Source organism: Parasteatoda tepidariorum, chromosome 8, assembly GCF_982258835.1.
Source record: "Parasteatoda tepidariorum strain Cologne lab strain chromosome 8, Ptep-v5.0, whole genome shotgun sequence".
Classification (NCBI taxonomy): Eukaryota; Metazoa; Arthropoda; class Arachnida; order Araneae; family Theridiidae; genus Parasteatoda; species Parasteatoda tepidariorum.
This window is the reverse complement of record NC_141762.1, coordinates 69,043,635-69,060,992: the sequence shown is the minus strand read 5'-3', so window position 1 is coordinate 69,060,992 and position 17,358 is coordinate 69,043,635. Positions and strand designations below refer to the sequence as shown.

At 28.6% G+C, this 17,358-nt stretch overlaps 1 protein-coding gene across 1 annotated transcript in view; it reads left to right on the top strand.

The window, feature by feature from the left end:
- LOC147806266 (amyloid-beta-like protein) overlaps positions 1–15,926 on the top strand; it is a 174,676-nt gene extending 158,750 nt beyond the window's left edge. Inside the window, exons 4-11 of the mRNA XM_087169067.1 lie at positions 502–717; positions 2,272–2,600; positions 3,582–3,677; positions 3,771–3,929; positions 7,663–7,891; positions 9,624–9,734; positions 11,800–12,080; positions 13,640–15,926. Of these exons, the coding sequence (XP_087025193.1) occupies positions 502–717; positions 2,272–2,600; positions 3,582–3,677; positions 3,771–3,929; positions 7,663–7,891; positions 9,624–9,734; positions 11,800–12,080; positions 13,640–13,906 (1,688 nt within the window). The 3' untranslated portion in view covers positions 13,907–15,926. The remainder of the gene's footprint in view (positions 1–501; positions 718–2,271; positions 2,601–3,581; positions 3,678–3,770; positions 3,930–7,662; positions 7,892–9,623; positions 9,735–11,799; positions 12,081–13,639) is intronic.
- The last annotated feature ends 1,432 nt before the right edge of the window (positions 15,927–17,358 follow it).

The window sequence follows — 17,358 nt, the reverse complement described above, 5'->3', positions numbered from 1 at the left end:
CCCTGGTGGTACAGATTTGTCTGACCTGCCAAGAAATGTGGTCACTTTGCAGTTTTTAGAAGACAAAAAAAAAACTATCTTCATCTTAAAACACTTTTAAAAATTATAAAAAAAAATTTGAATCATATCAAGTGCTGTGCTTAAGATATTGGTATATTTTTTAATAACTTTGCTCATATCAAAAGCCAATTTATTAAAAAATTTGACTAAATTTAGGGAGGCTGTATTAAATAATGAATGAATTCACTTATATAATTACTGAAATTACTGAATTCATGAGGCTGCAGTGAAATAACATAAAAGAAATTTATATGAAAGACAATTCTTACAACGTAGAAACAATGTGAACTGGAAAAAAATACTTTAATGAAAGAAATTGCATGCTTTATGTGATTCTTGTAAGCTGTTTGCTGATTATTATGTATCCCTTAATATACCATATATCCTTGATGTCAAGTTCATTTGCCCCCACAATAATGCATGTACTTAATTTATCTACAGAAGGACAATTCCAGAGCGATGCCCTGCTTGTTCCAGAACATTGTCTCTTCGATCATATTCATAATCAAAGCATTTGCCAGACATTTGATGAGTGGAACAATACTGCAGCCCACAGTTGCCTTGATAGAACTATGCAGCTGAGAAGCTTTGCAATGCTTCTGCCTTGTGGTGTAGATCTATTTTCTGGTGTTGAATTTGTTTGCTGTCCTAAAAATGGTAATTGAAAAATATATGTATATATTATTGTATATATTCCCTGTTGAAGTTTTCATTTTATTGTGTTTAAGTTTTTTTGTTGAAAAATATAAGTTTTTTTTTATAATTTATTTTTTGGCAAATTTGAAATAACTTTAGAGCAGGGGAATTAATAAAAATTTATTATATTGTTTGTGGGATTTTTATGTGAAACCAACCCTGACAGACTTACCACGTGGTTGTAGGCGTCAAGTTGTACTCCTTTCCATTGCTATTGTATTTAACAAAATATGTGTTAATTTTGCCTGTTTTATTCTGGACCCTCTAAAGCCTGAAACTGCTTGCAGACTTCTGTTTCTAACACACTCACTTATTTCACACTTTTTTGTAAATTGGGTAAATATATCAGGATATTTTTATATTTAAGCTGAAAGGAATAAGTATTATGGTGGATGAATTATTTACAAATCCAAGAAGCTGAGAGGAATGTTCAAAAACTGCATTGAAAATCGTCATGTAATATTGTCTTGTGGAGGATTGTTGAGGAAACATTCTATTGTTATAAATTTCAGCAAACCTATTTGTTTATTAAATTTACCAAGTTTTCTTTCATTTTTTATACAAAAATGATTTCATTTTTATTATCAATTTAGAAAAATTTCAAACACTTTAAAAATGTAGTACATTATTTTCTAATTACTTGGTTATGCTTAATTATGAAGCTCCTGTATTTTGATTTTCCTCCAATTAGCAAATATGCTGCACTGATTCCGTGCAATTCATAAGCTATTATGTCATGTGTGATTTTAATCTGCTTCTGTATGAATAATGTTGTAGTAAAAAAAGTGATAGCTTATTATCACAATTTAGGAATTTGTCTAAGATCATAGCATCTAAAGTGGAAACATTATCGCCTTCATCATTCTAAAATAACATGTGGAATATTGTTCTTTTCATTATCTTGTGACAAAACTGATATAATTTGACAATAATGCTCTCTCTCATATTTTATCATAGTAGAAAATTTTTTAATAGTTTAATGTTTGCATCTTTTAGGTTTTAAAATTATAAAGCACATTATTTAGACTACAAGACGCCCGGTGGCTGTGTGGTAGCGCTTCACACTCCCATGCCACCTGGGTTCGATTCTCCGGCCGGACATGGTTGACTCAGTCTTTCATCCCTTCAGTGGGTTGATAAATGAGTACCAAGCATGCTTGGGAACTAAACACTGGGGATTCTGCGATCGGCTGACCACCTGACCGGAACATCTGCTCCTGTACCCCAGAGTTTAAGGTCAAGAAAACTAAGATGGGCACAGTAGGCCTTGGCCCTCTATCGGCTGTCGCACCACTAAGTTTACTTTATTCAGACTACAAAATTGTTTCGAACATAGTTTTAACTATCCAATTATTTTGAATTCGCGACATATTCCCAGTGCTATAAGTTTGAAAGACTGAACTCTCATTTAGTAAAGCTATGAACACTTAATTATTATTAAAGTCTCAATTTTATGTGCTTTAATTTTTGATAACATGTAAAAAAAAAAGAATTTAAATGTTAATTTTATTACAGACAAAGATACTGGCATAGTAAATGACGACGGTCGCAAAGGAGATAGTGGGGTTGATTCAGAAGATGGCTCAAATGAGGATGAAGATTATGACGATGACTATTATGATGATGAAGATTATGATGATGATAACAATGATGATGATGAAGACATGTCTCGAGCATCCACTACTACTTCAACCACCACCACTACTACAACAACTACAACCACTACTACAACAGAGAGGCCTGTTGATTACTATTATAGTCATTTTGACAAGAAACATGAACATGAATTTTTCAAAGAAGCCCAAAAATCCTTAGAAGAAAGTCATAGAGAAAGAGTTACAAAAGTAAGTTATTTTTCTAGTTTACTTCAGTATTAATACTGTTTGTGTTTTGTCAAAAGAAATTATTTAATAAAAAATTTTGAATGAGATTTTTAATATTTGATAATAGATAGGTTATATGGAAAAATATCTGAAAATTTTTATTTTTTAGAAGTTATTTTAATATCGCGTAATACTTGAAACATTTGAAAAAAATTCTGTAGATATTTTTTGCTTATCATTCATTGAAGACGTTATTAAGAGCTTTTTTTTTCATGTAGATTCTGGCTATTTACAAATTAATTTCGATTTTATTTTTTCTGCCAAAACTCCTTATTAATATATTGTTTTAAAATATTATTTGATATATGAGCACAATATTATTTGATAGTATTATTAAGATGAAGCTTTTAAATTCCTGAAGAGCATTTTAAATTTCATCATATTTTTTGTTTTGACAAAAAGTTTAAGCATATACTCTATTTTAATAATGATTTTAAAGGTCCCCACACATTTTATGTTTATAATTGGGTCCCAGATTATTTGGTTGAAATTTTGGTTTGATTTGATTGAAATCCTTCTGATCAAAAGTGCTCTTGGCAAGAAATGAACTGATTATAAGAGTTTTAAACTTTCATGTCACATAGGTTTTAAGAGTAATTTCTAATTAACCATTCAAAGAGATTACTTGAAATTCCTGCCTTATGTACTCATTCAGATAAACTCCATATCTCAAAATCTATTCATTTTTCAAACATTAGGTATATGAAAACATTTGATCAGGGGAATTTCAACTAGAATGAATCAAATGTATCAGTATCAAATCAACTTGAACTCTATTCCCATCTATAAAATGTGTGTGGTCCTTTGAAAGCATTGTATTTTGTTTTCTTTGATAAAAACATTTGAGTGATGGAGTTGTGAATTGACAACTCATTATCATTCTTCTTGTGTAAACTAAAATAACCGTACAATTTAATTAAAATATTTCTTTATGATTTGTAGGTCATGAAAGAATGGAGTGAGTTGGAAGAACGTTACCAAGAAATGAAAGTTAAGGATCCCAAAGCTGCAGAAGATTTCAGGAAAAAAATGAGTGCTGTTAGTATAACACATCATACTGATAAATTTAAACTTCATTCTTTACTTACTCTGTATTAATATTCCACTGTTTTTCCCCCTCTGTCAATTTAGAGATTCCAAAAGACTGTAGAAGCTTTGGAGGAGGAGGGATCTGCTGCTAAGAGACAAATGTCAGCAATGCACCAACAACGCATCATGTCAATCATCAATATGAGGAAGAAAGCTGCTATGGATTGCTATACTGCTGCATTGGATCAGGCAAATCCAAAGGTGTGTTACAATTTGTTTAATATATATTATGTCGTGCATTTGAAATGTTAATGCTTCACAATAGATTTTGTGAAAAGGAGCTTAAGAACTATTTTCTTTCTATATGCTACAAATGCTGAAATAGAATTTCAGAAAACTCATAAAACAAAATTTATTTATGAATTTTTTTTTACGCTATGTAGCTTATTGTACAAAGATGCCAAATATATACAAAAATCTAAATTTAAAAATTTTTTTTTTCCATTTACTTTCATTTTTCTGCTGCATGGCAGAATTAGGGTTGCCAGATTTTTTCAGGCAAATATATACAGACTATTGTTTTTTTTATGGTTTCATTCGCCTTAAAAGAGGCTTGTCAACTTATTGAAAAACAGGGATGAGATTTTTCCGCTTTTTAGCTGATTTCCGCTTTTTTCACTTTTATCTCTTGAATTTCAGCTTTTTTATCAAAAATTCAGATTTTTCTAAAAATTTCACTTTTTTTTATAAGTATTCCGCTTTTTCAGAAAATTCTCCCATTTTCAAAGAGAAACAGAAAATTCAAACTACATAGCTACCAATCCTTTCTCATTTTTTACTTATTTTAGCTATTTTCTCCCCTTTTACTCGCAGCAGATAAGATTTTCCGAATTTTTTACCTGCCCTCCAGATAGATCCGATTTTTGTAATTCAAACGACGCTGTTTCTGACAAGCCTTTTAGAGGTCCCAAGCCTGGAATCTGCCAATATCTCGATTCTTATTCACACGATTTTAATATGAAACATAGCTTTTCATATTTGCGTGTTGAGATTCTTATTCACGCGATTTGAATATTGTACGTTGTGATTCGTATTTACGCCTTTTTAAAAACCTATGAAGCGATTCGTATTCACGCAAGTTTAAAATTCAATGTCTTGATTTGCTCATGCTGTTTATAATATCAAAGATTGATTTTCATTTATACGTGATTTTAAAATAAGGTATTGGGATTCGCATTCACGCATTCTAAAAATTATGCATCATAATTCTTATTTATGCAATCTAAAAATTACGCATCATGATTCGTATTTACGCGATCTAAAAATTATGAATCGGGATTTGTATTTACGCGTTTTAAAAATTCTATATCCCAGTTTGTATTTTCTCATTTTCAAAATCGTATATCTAGTTTCATATTCATGTGATTTCAAAATCCATAATTGTTATTCATATTCATGCAATTTTAAGATCAACTCTCGCGATTCTTGTAAGAAGTAAATTTTTTTTAAAAATTAGTTACTATAAAGGTGACTGTTTTTCTAACGACGATTATTAGTATGTATATGTAAGTGTTACAACATCAGAGAAACTGGAAGGGAATATATTCAAAACTTACATTCTGTGCTTGCAAAGAAAAAATAGGATTTGTCACAAGATGTTTGAAAATGGACTAACGACTAAATATAGCAAACATAAAAGATATAGGAAACAAAAGCAATAACTTAAAAAGGGATTCAATTTAATTTTTTTTTGTTGGAAAAAGAGTTAATTAACTCATCATCAAAATTTTATTTATAATTGCTGTTATTTATGCTATAAAATGCAAAATTCTTATCAAATAAAAAACAATTATCTAAACAGTTGCTGATTGTCATGTAATTTTTCAAACTACAATAGCAATTTTTGTATGTTAAGGAGTTACTATATATTTCTACTTCACTGTTATTGATGTGTTTCAAAGGGCTGTAGTTAGATTAGACTACAACATGAACATAATGATTTGGTCCATTGTTAAAGTTTTTTTCCCCAATATAATTTAAAAAGTAATATTACTGATATATTTGCTATAAATCACATAACAGTATTTATTAAAAGAAATGAAATATTAATGTATATTCTCATTAGTTTTAATTTGCTAAACCAAGTAGTTTTTCAAGTAATAATTGTCTCTTATGTGAACTGAGGAAAAATATCATTTCCAACTTTATTTTTTCAATTGGTAATTTTTATTTTCACTAAATGTTAAGTATCAATGTAGTCGTTTTTGTAATAATAGATTAGTACGCAATTGTTTGTCAACACATTATTTATTACCTTTAACTGTCTGGAATTTATTATTAAAGGGCTGCGCTTGCGTAAAATTTACTATCGTGGAAATTCAGCTTTTTTGCCTTTTGGCTAATCTCATCCCTGGAAAAAGAGTTCAATAACTGTGCTAAAAAAATTGTGCACTTTCTTTTGGAGCTGTTGAGAATTAGCCTAAGCTTTAAACATTTGAATTATTACTGAGCAGTAAGTTACTACTTGAACTATAGATAATGAAATTTTTAAATGTAGTACAATATATTAATAAAAAACTTCTTATTTTCATTCTTTTGTAATTAACAAATGTTATTATTTTCTTTTTCTATCCGAGAAAATCTAATTTAATTGCAGTTCCATAAAAAATGCTTTCTGTACAAGAAATTTAGCACAATTTAAGGAAAATATTTCTTCTAATTGAAGTAGTAATTATGCACCACTATAACTAATAACTCTTTAATGAGCTTAACCTGAAATTAAACTTAACCTGAAATACTTCAATAACTAAGCAAGATAATTAAAATGTCCTTTATTTAAAAAAAGTTTATTGTTCAATGCAACTTTGGATTCTAGTTCAATATTATTTTGTTTTGATGTAATAAATAGTCTACAAACTAATGCATTCAGTTTAAATTTGGCCCTGCTTTATCTGGAGATATTATGTTCTGTTGTATTAATACAAACCTAAAAAATATCTTTGTTTAGATAAGAATTTTATTTTATTAATTATAGTTTTTTTAAAAAAACTTTTATTCCTTGCATATATTTTGAAATTTATAATGACTAATTTCAAAGCTGTTCTTGGCGTGCTCTGTTGTCATATGAAGCATTGTTTTCAGTGGGTAATATGCTATTGTTGTGAGCTTCTAACAGTTATTAATGACTGTTTAAAAAGATGCTGTACCATCAGAAAAATTTTAAATTGCAAATTTTATTTCACCTTTATAATTTATTTAAAAGATAGAAAAAGCAAGTTCAGGTAAACTTAGAGTGGGGTGGGTCATGAAGTTTCAATTGCTAAGAATTACTTGATCCTAAGTTATCCTCTCATAATTTGTTTTCACTTTGAGATTTGCATGAATTCACTTTTTATATACCTAGAATTTGTGATAAAAATTTTCTCCCGCAATGTAGCATCCTCTTTAAGTTTTGTTCATTGTTATCCCTTTATGCTAACTATAAAAATGGGGCAAAATGAAAGAAAGCGACCCATTTATGATCTAATTTTTTAATGTTTGAAGTTACTTCATCATTGCATTGTTTGGGCTCAAAGAAATACATAGAAATTAAAGATATTCATCAATTTTATTCTATATTTCAACAAATTGGCAATTTTTTAAAAACCTTAAAACTTTTTAGATATTTAAGCTATTTCTCCATGTTAAAGTTCAGACAAATTTTATCAACAAGCTGGTATATCTAGTTTAAAATTAATGCTTTGCACTTAAGCAATTGAAACTGTGATTTTTATATTTTTCTTTGCGAAAGAACTTCGGATAATAGACTTAAATGCTTTTTTTTTATCTGACTGAAATATCTTAATTGTTCTTAGGTTAGTGATATTTGTTGCTATAATTTTTTTTCCTTTTTCATATCTTTGCTAGATTTAAGTAAAATACTAACATTTATTTATGGCTATTTTAACAATAAAGTCTTCTAAGAAACTAACAAATATACTCTATTCTTTATTAGACCAAGAAAATTGAGAAATGCTTAGAGAAACTGCTTAGGGCCCTAGAAAAAGACCGCCGACACACCCTCAACCATTATCGCCACCTGTTGAATTCTAATCTTAAACAGGCTCTGAATGAAAAGGAAGCCACACTTGAGCACCTAGACAGCCTTAATAAAATAGCTAATCAGAGCCTTTCTATGTTGGATAGAGTTCCCAATGTTGCTGAGAAAATTAGGATGAGGATGGGTAAGATTTTTCATTCTTCTTTTATGTGTTAAATAGATGTATTTTAGAAAGAAAAAAAATTTTTAAAATCTAATTACTAAAAAGTGTTTGTTTTGGTAAAACAAAACTTTTGTGACAAGTTTCCACTAATCATTAAAACATTAGGAAATTAATAGGAAAAATACAATGTAATAACGCTTAATTAAAAATGTTAAAATGCATTAAGCAATTTTTGTGCTAATGACGTATATCTGTCGATATGACAAAAATACACCATTTATATGTTGTGCAGTGGCGGATCCGCCCCCCCCCCCCAAAAAAAAAACAATTTGCAAAAAAAAACTAATAATTTTTTTAATAGTTTACAAGGGAATTTAAATATTTTAAAAATTATTTAAGGGGGCATATACATCTAGGTAGGTCGGAAAAATCGATTTTTTCTTTCATCTAATTATGTTCTTCACTGTTCACGAATCATAATCCAAAAGATTAAAACGAAATTCGTCATAGTTTCATTGTAAACCTCAATAATGTTGAAGCGCGCTGAGTGCTCCCAGCACGCTTCAACTGGTTTAACCAAAGATTGTATAAAGGTGAAGATGGGAAACTCGTAACTAAAATTTGGCACCATGCTTGAATTATTTATGTATTGTTCTATTGTTCATTATGAAAAAAATAAATGCGAAGACTAGTGTTAAAAACCCCCAGTTTTTTTTCCCTTTCAAAAAAAATATTTAAAAAAATTAATTGTGTGGGGGGGGGGATCTGCGTCTATGATCCCCCCCCCCCCCCCGGAAAAATTTCTGGATCCGCCCCTGATGTTGTGGTAAATAATTATCACATTATGCCTGCATTTGGTCAGTGAATATATGTTAATTTGCAAACTTATAACCGTCGTTGACCAGCCGACCAAACTTTTGGGTTTACGACTACTAATGTTCAATTTTGTAGCCTTGTTATTTTGAACCCAATCCAGAAAAAAAGGAATTCTGGACTAAATATTGGGAGAAATTTGCCTTCATAACGGACTTTTTAATGGAACTAACCTGCATTAGCGTTACATGGAGTGGAAAACCTCCCACAGTTAGCCTGACAGCAATAGGGACTCTAACCCATGATCCGTCTACCATTGTGGAAGTTTTACGTCAGCACTGTGGTCGTTGCAAGCAGGATGCGAAATTTGTATCACCCAGCCATCGCTGGGAATCGAAACTGGTAATTTGTAAAATTGAAAATGTTTTATTATATGAAGTATTTATTGTCCTGACGTGTGAGTTGATGTTAATTAATGGATGCTGTTATTAATAGGTCAGTGCCAATATAGCGATTGTGGTGTACCGACAACCAATTAGAGAATATTATCATTTTTGATGCATAAAAAATATTTTTCTTATTGTGTTGATATTTTAGAAGCTTTTAAATTTTACCTCTGAGTTTCACGCTATCAAATTTCATATCTTACTCATTCAAATGAGTTATATTTTGTTGTGGTTTTATAATCCATTAGTATAACATTTCAGTTTATTTTCTATTATTTTTTAATTTTTATTTTTGTGTGGATTCTAATGACTTATGTTTTCTGCTTTCTTTTGATGACTTCCATGTTGTCAGTGCTGACGCATGGAGGGAGACCAAAATTATCAAATAACTACCTTTTTTTAAGCTTTTGTAAATAGTTTTTTACTTGTTCTTTGAAGAAAATGGAGTGTGGGGTTTAAGTTAGCTGTTCTAAAATTATGATTTTTTTTAACAGTTGCTGTTTGGCATCATTTACATGGATTAGGACCCAAAGCAGCTATCACACGTGATGTAGATGAAGCTATTGTGGAGAAATATAAGGAAGAAGTTACTGAGAAGCAAAAGGGTAGGTTTCCTAAAAGGCAGAAACTGATTATATTATTGTAAATCTCATAGAAACCTGGTAACAATCTATCGTTAAGTTCTAGGGATCAGCAGTATAAAATTTAACAATATTTTCCCATAGTGAAATCATCATTCGTTAATGCTTTTAAATTTTAATACTTTTTATTTTTTAAAACCTTTTTAGAAGGAATTAATTAATTAAAGAAAGCCGATTCTATTTCTTTTCTCTACTGTTTAATACTGACACTTGAGTAACAACTGAATAATTGGATGATGAATTCCAAATTATGAATATTTATTTTTATCCTTGTATTATAATCATCTTATTATTATAATTGGAAATATATTGTAAAACTTACAAACCTTTCTAACAACTCAAAATTATCAAACATTGATTTTCATATTTATCTTATTTAAATGACATTTTACTATTGGTTTAAAAATTCATTATCGCGATTCATAGTCATGTGAGTTTAAAATCCAATGTCTTGATTCGTATTCCTGTGTTTTTAAAATCTAATATTGCTATTCTTATTTTCTTGGTTGTAATATCAAGCATCAATTTTCATATTTATGCATTATTTAAAAACTACGCTTTGCGATTCATATTTACACAATCTAAATTTATGCCTCGGAATTCCTATTTACGGGATTTAAAAACTCAATATCACAATTCACCTTTGCATGAATTTAAAATCCAATGTCGTGAGTCATTTTCACGTGATTTTAAAATCCAATATTGCAATTCTTGTAAGAAGTAACTTTCTTATTGAATAAGTTAGTATAAAAGAGTGATATTCTTCATTAGTAGCTAATTTATTGGAAATGTTAATTCAAAATTTATGTTAAATATGAAACATGTGTGGTTTGTAAATTGATATCTTGACATCGATTTTTTGACATAAAAGTTTTAGGGTTTTTTACTTTGTGTCACAATTACTCCTGCCTTTATCTGTCTTGCATTCACACAAACTTCAGAGCGAACTTTTATTTTAGAGACTCTTACTACCTTATTTAATAGCTTAGAAAAATCAGTTTTAATAAACAAAACAAAAAAAAAAATGTTGCTCAAAATGTGTCTTCTTAAAAGAGATTACTAAAGAATTAATTAAAATTAGCAACACAGCTTTTTTTTTTTCATTTGTTGAAATTGCAATAGAACTTCATGTTTATTATAATTTCAAATGAAAAGAAAGGATCATCGACACTAGGTTTTCTTTACATTTGAAGCAATTATCACCATTACAAAACTTGTAAGTTTTTTGAAGTTTAAGATAACTAAGCTTATAAAGAAACTCATTCTGAGTTTTGAACTTCACAAATCAATAGATTCCCCAAATATAATTTACTTCTTAGACTAACCCAGTTTCAAGCTTGTGTGACAGCAAGTGTGTCTTTTTAAATGATTTTATAAAGATAAGAAATCAACAATTAGTTATAATTTGAACGCTTTTTTTTCTTCTTCTTGATATTAAAAACTGTTTTTTGATCAACATTATTGAAAAGTTATTTTGGCAGGGGAAAAAATTGCAGTTTTGTTATAATTCTCAAACTGCTTGGAAATACATAAATTTAAGCTTGTAGATTTAAAAGTTCATTTAAAATTGACTATTTGTGCAATATAGTGCTAAGTTATTTAATTAGTAAATGTCGTAAAATATCTTTTATGAAACATTTTATTTTCCTTTTATATTTAGAAAAATTGCCTCAAATTCTTTTACCAACAAAATTTTTTTTACTATCTATGCATTAATTTTATAATTTTGGTATTTACAATTTTAGTTTTTTTTTTTGTGAAACATAAACTAATATGTTTCCGTTTTAAAAAATGAAAATTTTTTTGTTCAAAATCTATGATTAAAATGTTCCTCAATTAGGAGCATGGATAAGATAAACCTGGAGAGACCATTGTATGCTAATTTTCTATTTTGGCAAAAATTTAATTTTTCAGAGTAAGTAGTATGTATTGGAGAAGTTTTTTGTATAAATGCTTGTTCCAAAAATGATTGGAACTTACTGTTTTGTGTAAGACTCTTTCTAAAAAATTTGGAATTGTTATATTTCAGAACGAGAAAGACAGAAGAAACTGATGGAAGAAAGGAGGCAGGAATTGAAAGAATTACGTGAAGAAAAGAAGCGAGTTATTGCCAATCATGGTGGCAAACTAGACAGAGAATTTGATCCTGAATCAATGGAAGATGAGAGCATTATTGAAAGTACACCAATGCCTCAGCCAGTAAAGTTGGCGGATCTGTCAGGTGTTGAACATAACTCTGTTGATCACGAAGATATTCCCGTACCCAAACTGGCTCATATACAGAACCAACCATTCCACCATAATGAAGTTGTAAGTAGTACAACTAATTTCTTAAAAATTTATTGATACTATAAATTAAAATATAAGGTAAATGATAATTATTTGATACATAAAAACTCCTAAAAGAAATTAGGTAACTAGTTTATGTTACTTGGTCAGTGTGCACGGTGAAATATGAATTGAGTGAATAACTTTTGATCTAATGATTGGTTTTCCATAAAGTCAAACCCCAATTTCTTGAACTCAAAGAGAGACACTAAATGTGTTGCGATGTCAAGAATAGAGGATTTCAAAAATCAACTATTTTTAATTTTAAATTTTTTAGGAAACCCTTCAAATTAATATTTGTATTCATATTTTAAAAGTTGATCAACAATTTTGCTTTATTATTTTATTTTACGTTGAGTGTCATTAATCTGTATCGTAGTCTACCTCTTCTAATATGTCTCCCGACGTTGTAACCTCTTTTAATATTTCTGATTCTGACTAATCACCACACATTGCAAGACTATTGTTTATTGTTACAATATCATCAATATCGTTTGAAATCATTAAATTCGAAATTCTTAAAGACTTATTTTTATATGTGTACACATTCTAATCTACTTCTTTGGATGATTCAGGTATTCAATGATTCATATCTTCAGCTTAATTATTTAATCTTTCAAGTATTTGCTATCTTATTCAATGTTTTCAAGAAATAATTCATCTTAAAAACTTCTTGAATAATTTTATGAAGTTTTAAAAAACATTTTGAATTCTTTAAAAATCAGGGGGAAATGGAAGAGCAAAAATATTTTGTAAAATTAATCGTCACCGCGAATTGTATTCAGATATTAGCGGTTTCCTTTCATTATCAGCATAACAAATGTCTAGGGAGTTCAGATTTTTAAATGATATCAAGAATTCGTATTATTGTAGATCATGATGCCTAGGTTTGATTGTGATACGATATTATCTTAATGATTTGGGTTTTATAATTAAGTTACTATACTTTTAACACTTAATTATTATTTAAGTATACTTTTTATTTGCTTAATTTGTTCTATAAATATAATAAGGTATGTAGAAAGCAAAATTAATATTAACTTTTAAGTTCTACCATTGGAATACTGCTGAATCTCTCGTGAGTTCTCTAGATCAATCATGATTTTGCTTCTAAGTTCACATTTCCTAGAAAATATTGGTACTCATTGTGGCTTGATAACAAAATATATCTTCAATTTATATTATAAAATATATCCTCAATATAATTGCAATTATATTTGCATTTTTTATGTAATTGAATCCAATTATCATGATTAATATAATAAAAGCACAATTTAATATGAACTATATTGAAAATCAAAAAGTGAAAAAAATAAAACACAAAAAGTTCTAAGTTAAAACAGCGCTGAGCTGCTAGTGTTATAACTGGAAGAAAAATATTTTTAAAAAAATGTAAAATAATACAAAATTCCTGACCAAAATCCAATCTCTCTATATGAAATTGTTAATTGTGCCATTTGTTTTGTAGACATATTTTGTTAATTTTTCCATGATGCTGTCTCTCTATATGAAATTGTTAATTGTGTTATTTTGTTTTGTAGACATTTTCTGTCAGAAAAGAAAGCATGGAGAGACTGAGATGGAATGGAAGTGTGTACATTACTTTGGCCTTTGCTGGTGTTGCACTTCTCACTGCAATGATTGTTGGCATAGTCCTGCTGCGGCGACACTCGCATCGCTCCCCACATGGGCAGGGATTTGTTGAAGTGGACCAGGCTGCAACCCCTGAAGAGAGGCATGTAGCCAACATGCAAATCAACGGTTACGAAAACCCAACCTATAAGTATTTTGAAACCCAGAGCAATTGAAGATTTATTTTTAATGTTTTACTTTACACCACTAACCGAACACTTAACTAGCATTTTAGTCGTTGCCAGTTTTAGTAGGGGGGATTTATTATATGAAATATTTTTTATTTTGTAGTTTGATAGCTTTCTTGCTAAATATAGAAAGTCTATGAAAGGAACATTACTTTTAATGGTGTGACAAAAAAATTCTTTTAATCTCTCGATTTGAATTTTAGAAGGAATTGTTTTGCTGAGTTATGTGACTCAATATGATACTTAACGCATTTTTTAAAAATTTTTGTTTCCTCTTGTTTGCATTTTTATTAGATTCATTATAGAAACAAATTAAGTTGATTAATATATTTCTCATTAATTTTATTTGCTTGTTTCAAATGTGTTATCTAAGTAGTACATCATATTTAATAATTTTAATCATAAATTTCATCTCAAATATCAAGCCTTTATTTTAACTTGTTTTTTGTTCACTATTTGTATTATTTTAGTTTGTATATTGATTGTATAAGGAGAAAGTATTGTGAGAAAATTGATTTGAATAGATCAATTGATATGGATTATGATAAATATATATTGCTGTACACCTGTGTATTGCTATTTAATTAGTAGTATCCTAGAATATTAAGGCCAATATTTACATTCCTTATCTTTATTTGTGCCATGTACCTGCTGCGGTTTATATTCGTTAGTTGGCCCACAAGCAATAGCGGCATTGAATTTTTACATTATGTACATATAGAACATTTCATGTTATCATGTCACATTTTATTTAGCTTCTTGTCCTGTGAGAAAATCTGGAATTGCAAATGTGTCATCGCTGCCTTCATTATTCTTTAATATTTCTAACTCTCAGATTACTAGTATTAAATAAAAATTGATGACATTTGTGCACTTTCTTTAAAGTAATGATCAAGTATTCGCTGGGATTATATAAGTAAATATAAACGGTAATTTATATTTGCAATTCTGCTTCCTCACAGGCATTTAAAAACAACAAATACTTTAGAAAAAGCATGGAAGTATACTTTTAAAGTTTCGTTTATTTAGTGAGCCAGCGATTCTACTATCTCACAAATATATTTAATAAACCTCTAACTCCCATTTTGTGGTATTTTGTAATCTATTGACCTACCGTGTTGTCCTGTGCATGTTAACTGTAGACATTGTATTAATGTGTAAGTTTTATACGGACTGTAATAACAATCTTCCATGTGCAGTATAAATAAATTAGATTTTGCTGTAAGGAAACCCTTTTTCTTGAAGAATAAAAATTTTTGTTTAGAGAAGTTTATCATTAACCAAGGAGGATCTAGTTTGTTTCTAGCTAACTGGTGATATTTTTGAAACTAATAAAAAGCTAGGTTACAAAGTGTACAAAAACGCTGTCTTCGAATATTTTTCATTACACGTTTTTGTATACATTGATGTGTTTGAATCTATATAACTAAAAATGCGGGAGGACTTTTTAAGCGTTCCCAAGTTAGATTAAATGATGTTTAGCTTACTTTTATAGTTCTCAAGGTTTAAGTAATTGTATCATAATGTTCTTAATAATTATTCTATATTCTGAAATAAAAAATTTATTAGTGATTAAAATTATGAAATTAAATAAAAACCTTTCATAAGGTTGGTTATATCGTAGAATTGAAGTTATACAATACTGCACTGGTGAGCTTTGCTGTGACGTTTAAATGTACAAAAATAAAATTGTCAAGCTTAGTGAATTCATCAGTTTCTTGTAAAATTGTATTTAAGGCTTGCACATATCAGTATCGTATTGCCCAGTGTAATGTTGCAATATTTGTTTTCCATTATATTAACAATATTTATGCTTTGCTTTTGATAAATTCATGTAACAACTACTTAAAGGCCTGTTGTAAACTACCTGCTGCAGTAGAATATTACTGCTGCATGGTAGTAAAAAATATTAAAAGATGAATTTTTAAGTTAATTGAAGTAACAAGTACTGTAGTGCACAAAATGTCATTCAATATGTGGTAAATTCTAAATAAAGGATTAATGATAATGTCTTTTTTTTATTTTTATAATTACAAAATTTAGGATTATATTTGCATCTTTATGGATAAATAATTTTTAATTTTGCTGCATTTGGGAGTGGCAGTAATGCATATTTATAGAGCAGCATAACTGCCAACATGGATAGGAAAAAATCCAGTAGATTCTACGCAATAACACACATTTCATGATAATTGTTTAATAATGTACCAAATATTTCACACATGGGGAATTTTAGGGATTTTTATAGTCATCGAAATAGAAAAACTGCAGTATTTTCCAGTCATGATTGACACTAAACATACTTGAAATCTTATGTATTATGTTTACTCATAGTTTCGAATATTAATAGGCATTTAATTCATCAAAGACAGTTAAAAGATTTTTTTAAATTAATTTAAAAAAAGAGAGTTCTGAATAAAAAATAAATGAACATTTTTGAACAAATAAAGTTTTGAACTGATTTCTATAAATGAGGTTCGCTTCATTATGTATTAATAGTTCTTATTTAATTATTCCAGCATGCAAGCAATAACCAGTACTGAAATTTTATTTCAATAGGTATTTTTTTTAGGAAACTTGCTCATTTTTAGGCAATTTTCTAAAATGTACAAAAATCGTGAGAATTTTATTTAAACCAGTAGACCAGGAGAAACTGGCAAAATCCAGTAGAGTTGGCATCTATGGAGCAGTAATTTTGCTCTATCTATGAATCAATTTTCAATAACCACAGAAGACATCTATTCATAATAGAAAATCAAAATGTATCTATTTTTATAACTAATATTAATTTTTTGGAGTAAATGTGGCACTAAAAATAACTTTCACTAGGAACAAATAAATATATAGATATTAAATATATTTCTTTCCATTTAGATCTTTTATTGTTTTAGCAGTTTATTTCAAAATTTAATGAAAATAGCATAACACTTTCTCTTAATGTGGGTATTTTAATACAGTTATAGGTAAAATAAGGATAGTATTACTACTTTAAATCAAGATTCTTAAGAGGGAATTTCTTTTTATTTTAAAGGCATTCTAATTTGGGATTATTTATATAAGTATTTTTTAAAATCTAAATTGGGGTTATAGATATTTTAAAAATTTCTGACTTATGTTAGCATTCATGTCTTAGCTAAATTAGAAATTAATGATTTAGAAATTTCATTTTAAACATGACACTCCGTTTATTTATAATAGCAAGAAATTAATAAAAAAAGTCTAAAAGAGAGAATTTTAAGTAAACTTCTAAATTCAAAAAACTTATTATAAATAACAAATGCATAAAGAAAGATTTTTTTTATTTAATAATGAGAAGGAAGTTCATCTTCAATAATCTACTGTATTGCAATATAAAACATAAATGGAAAGAAAAAAAAGTTTAATGTATTGCCATATTTGTATAAGCATTATTCTGCAAAAAAATAATAATTTTTTTATCA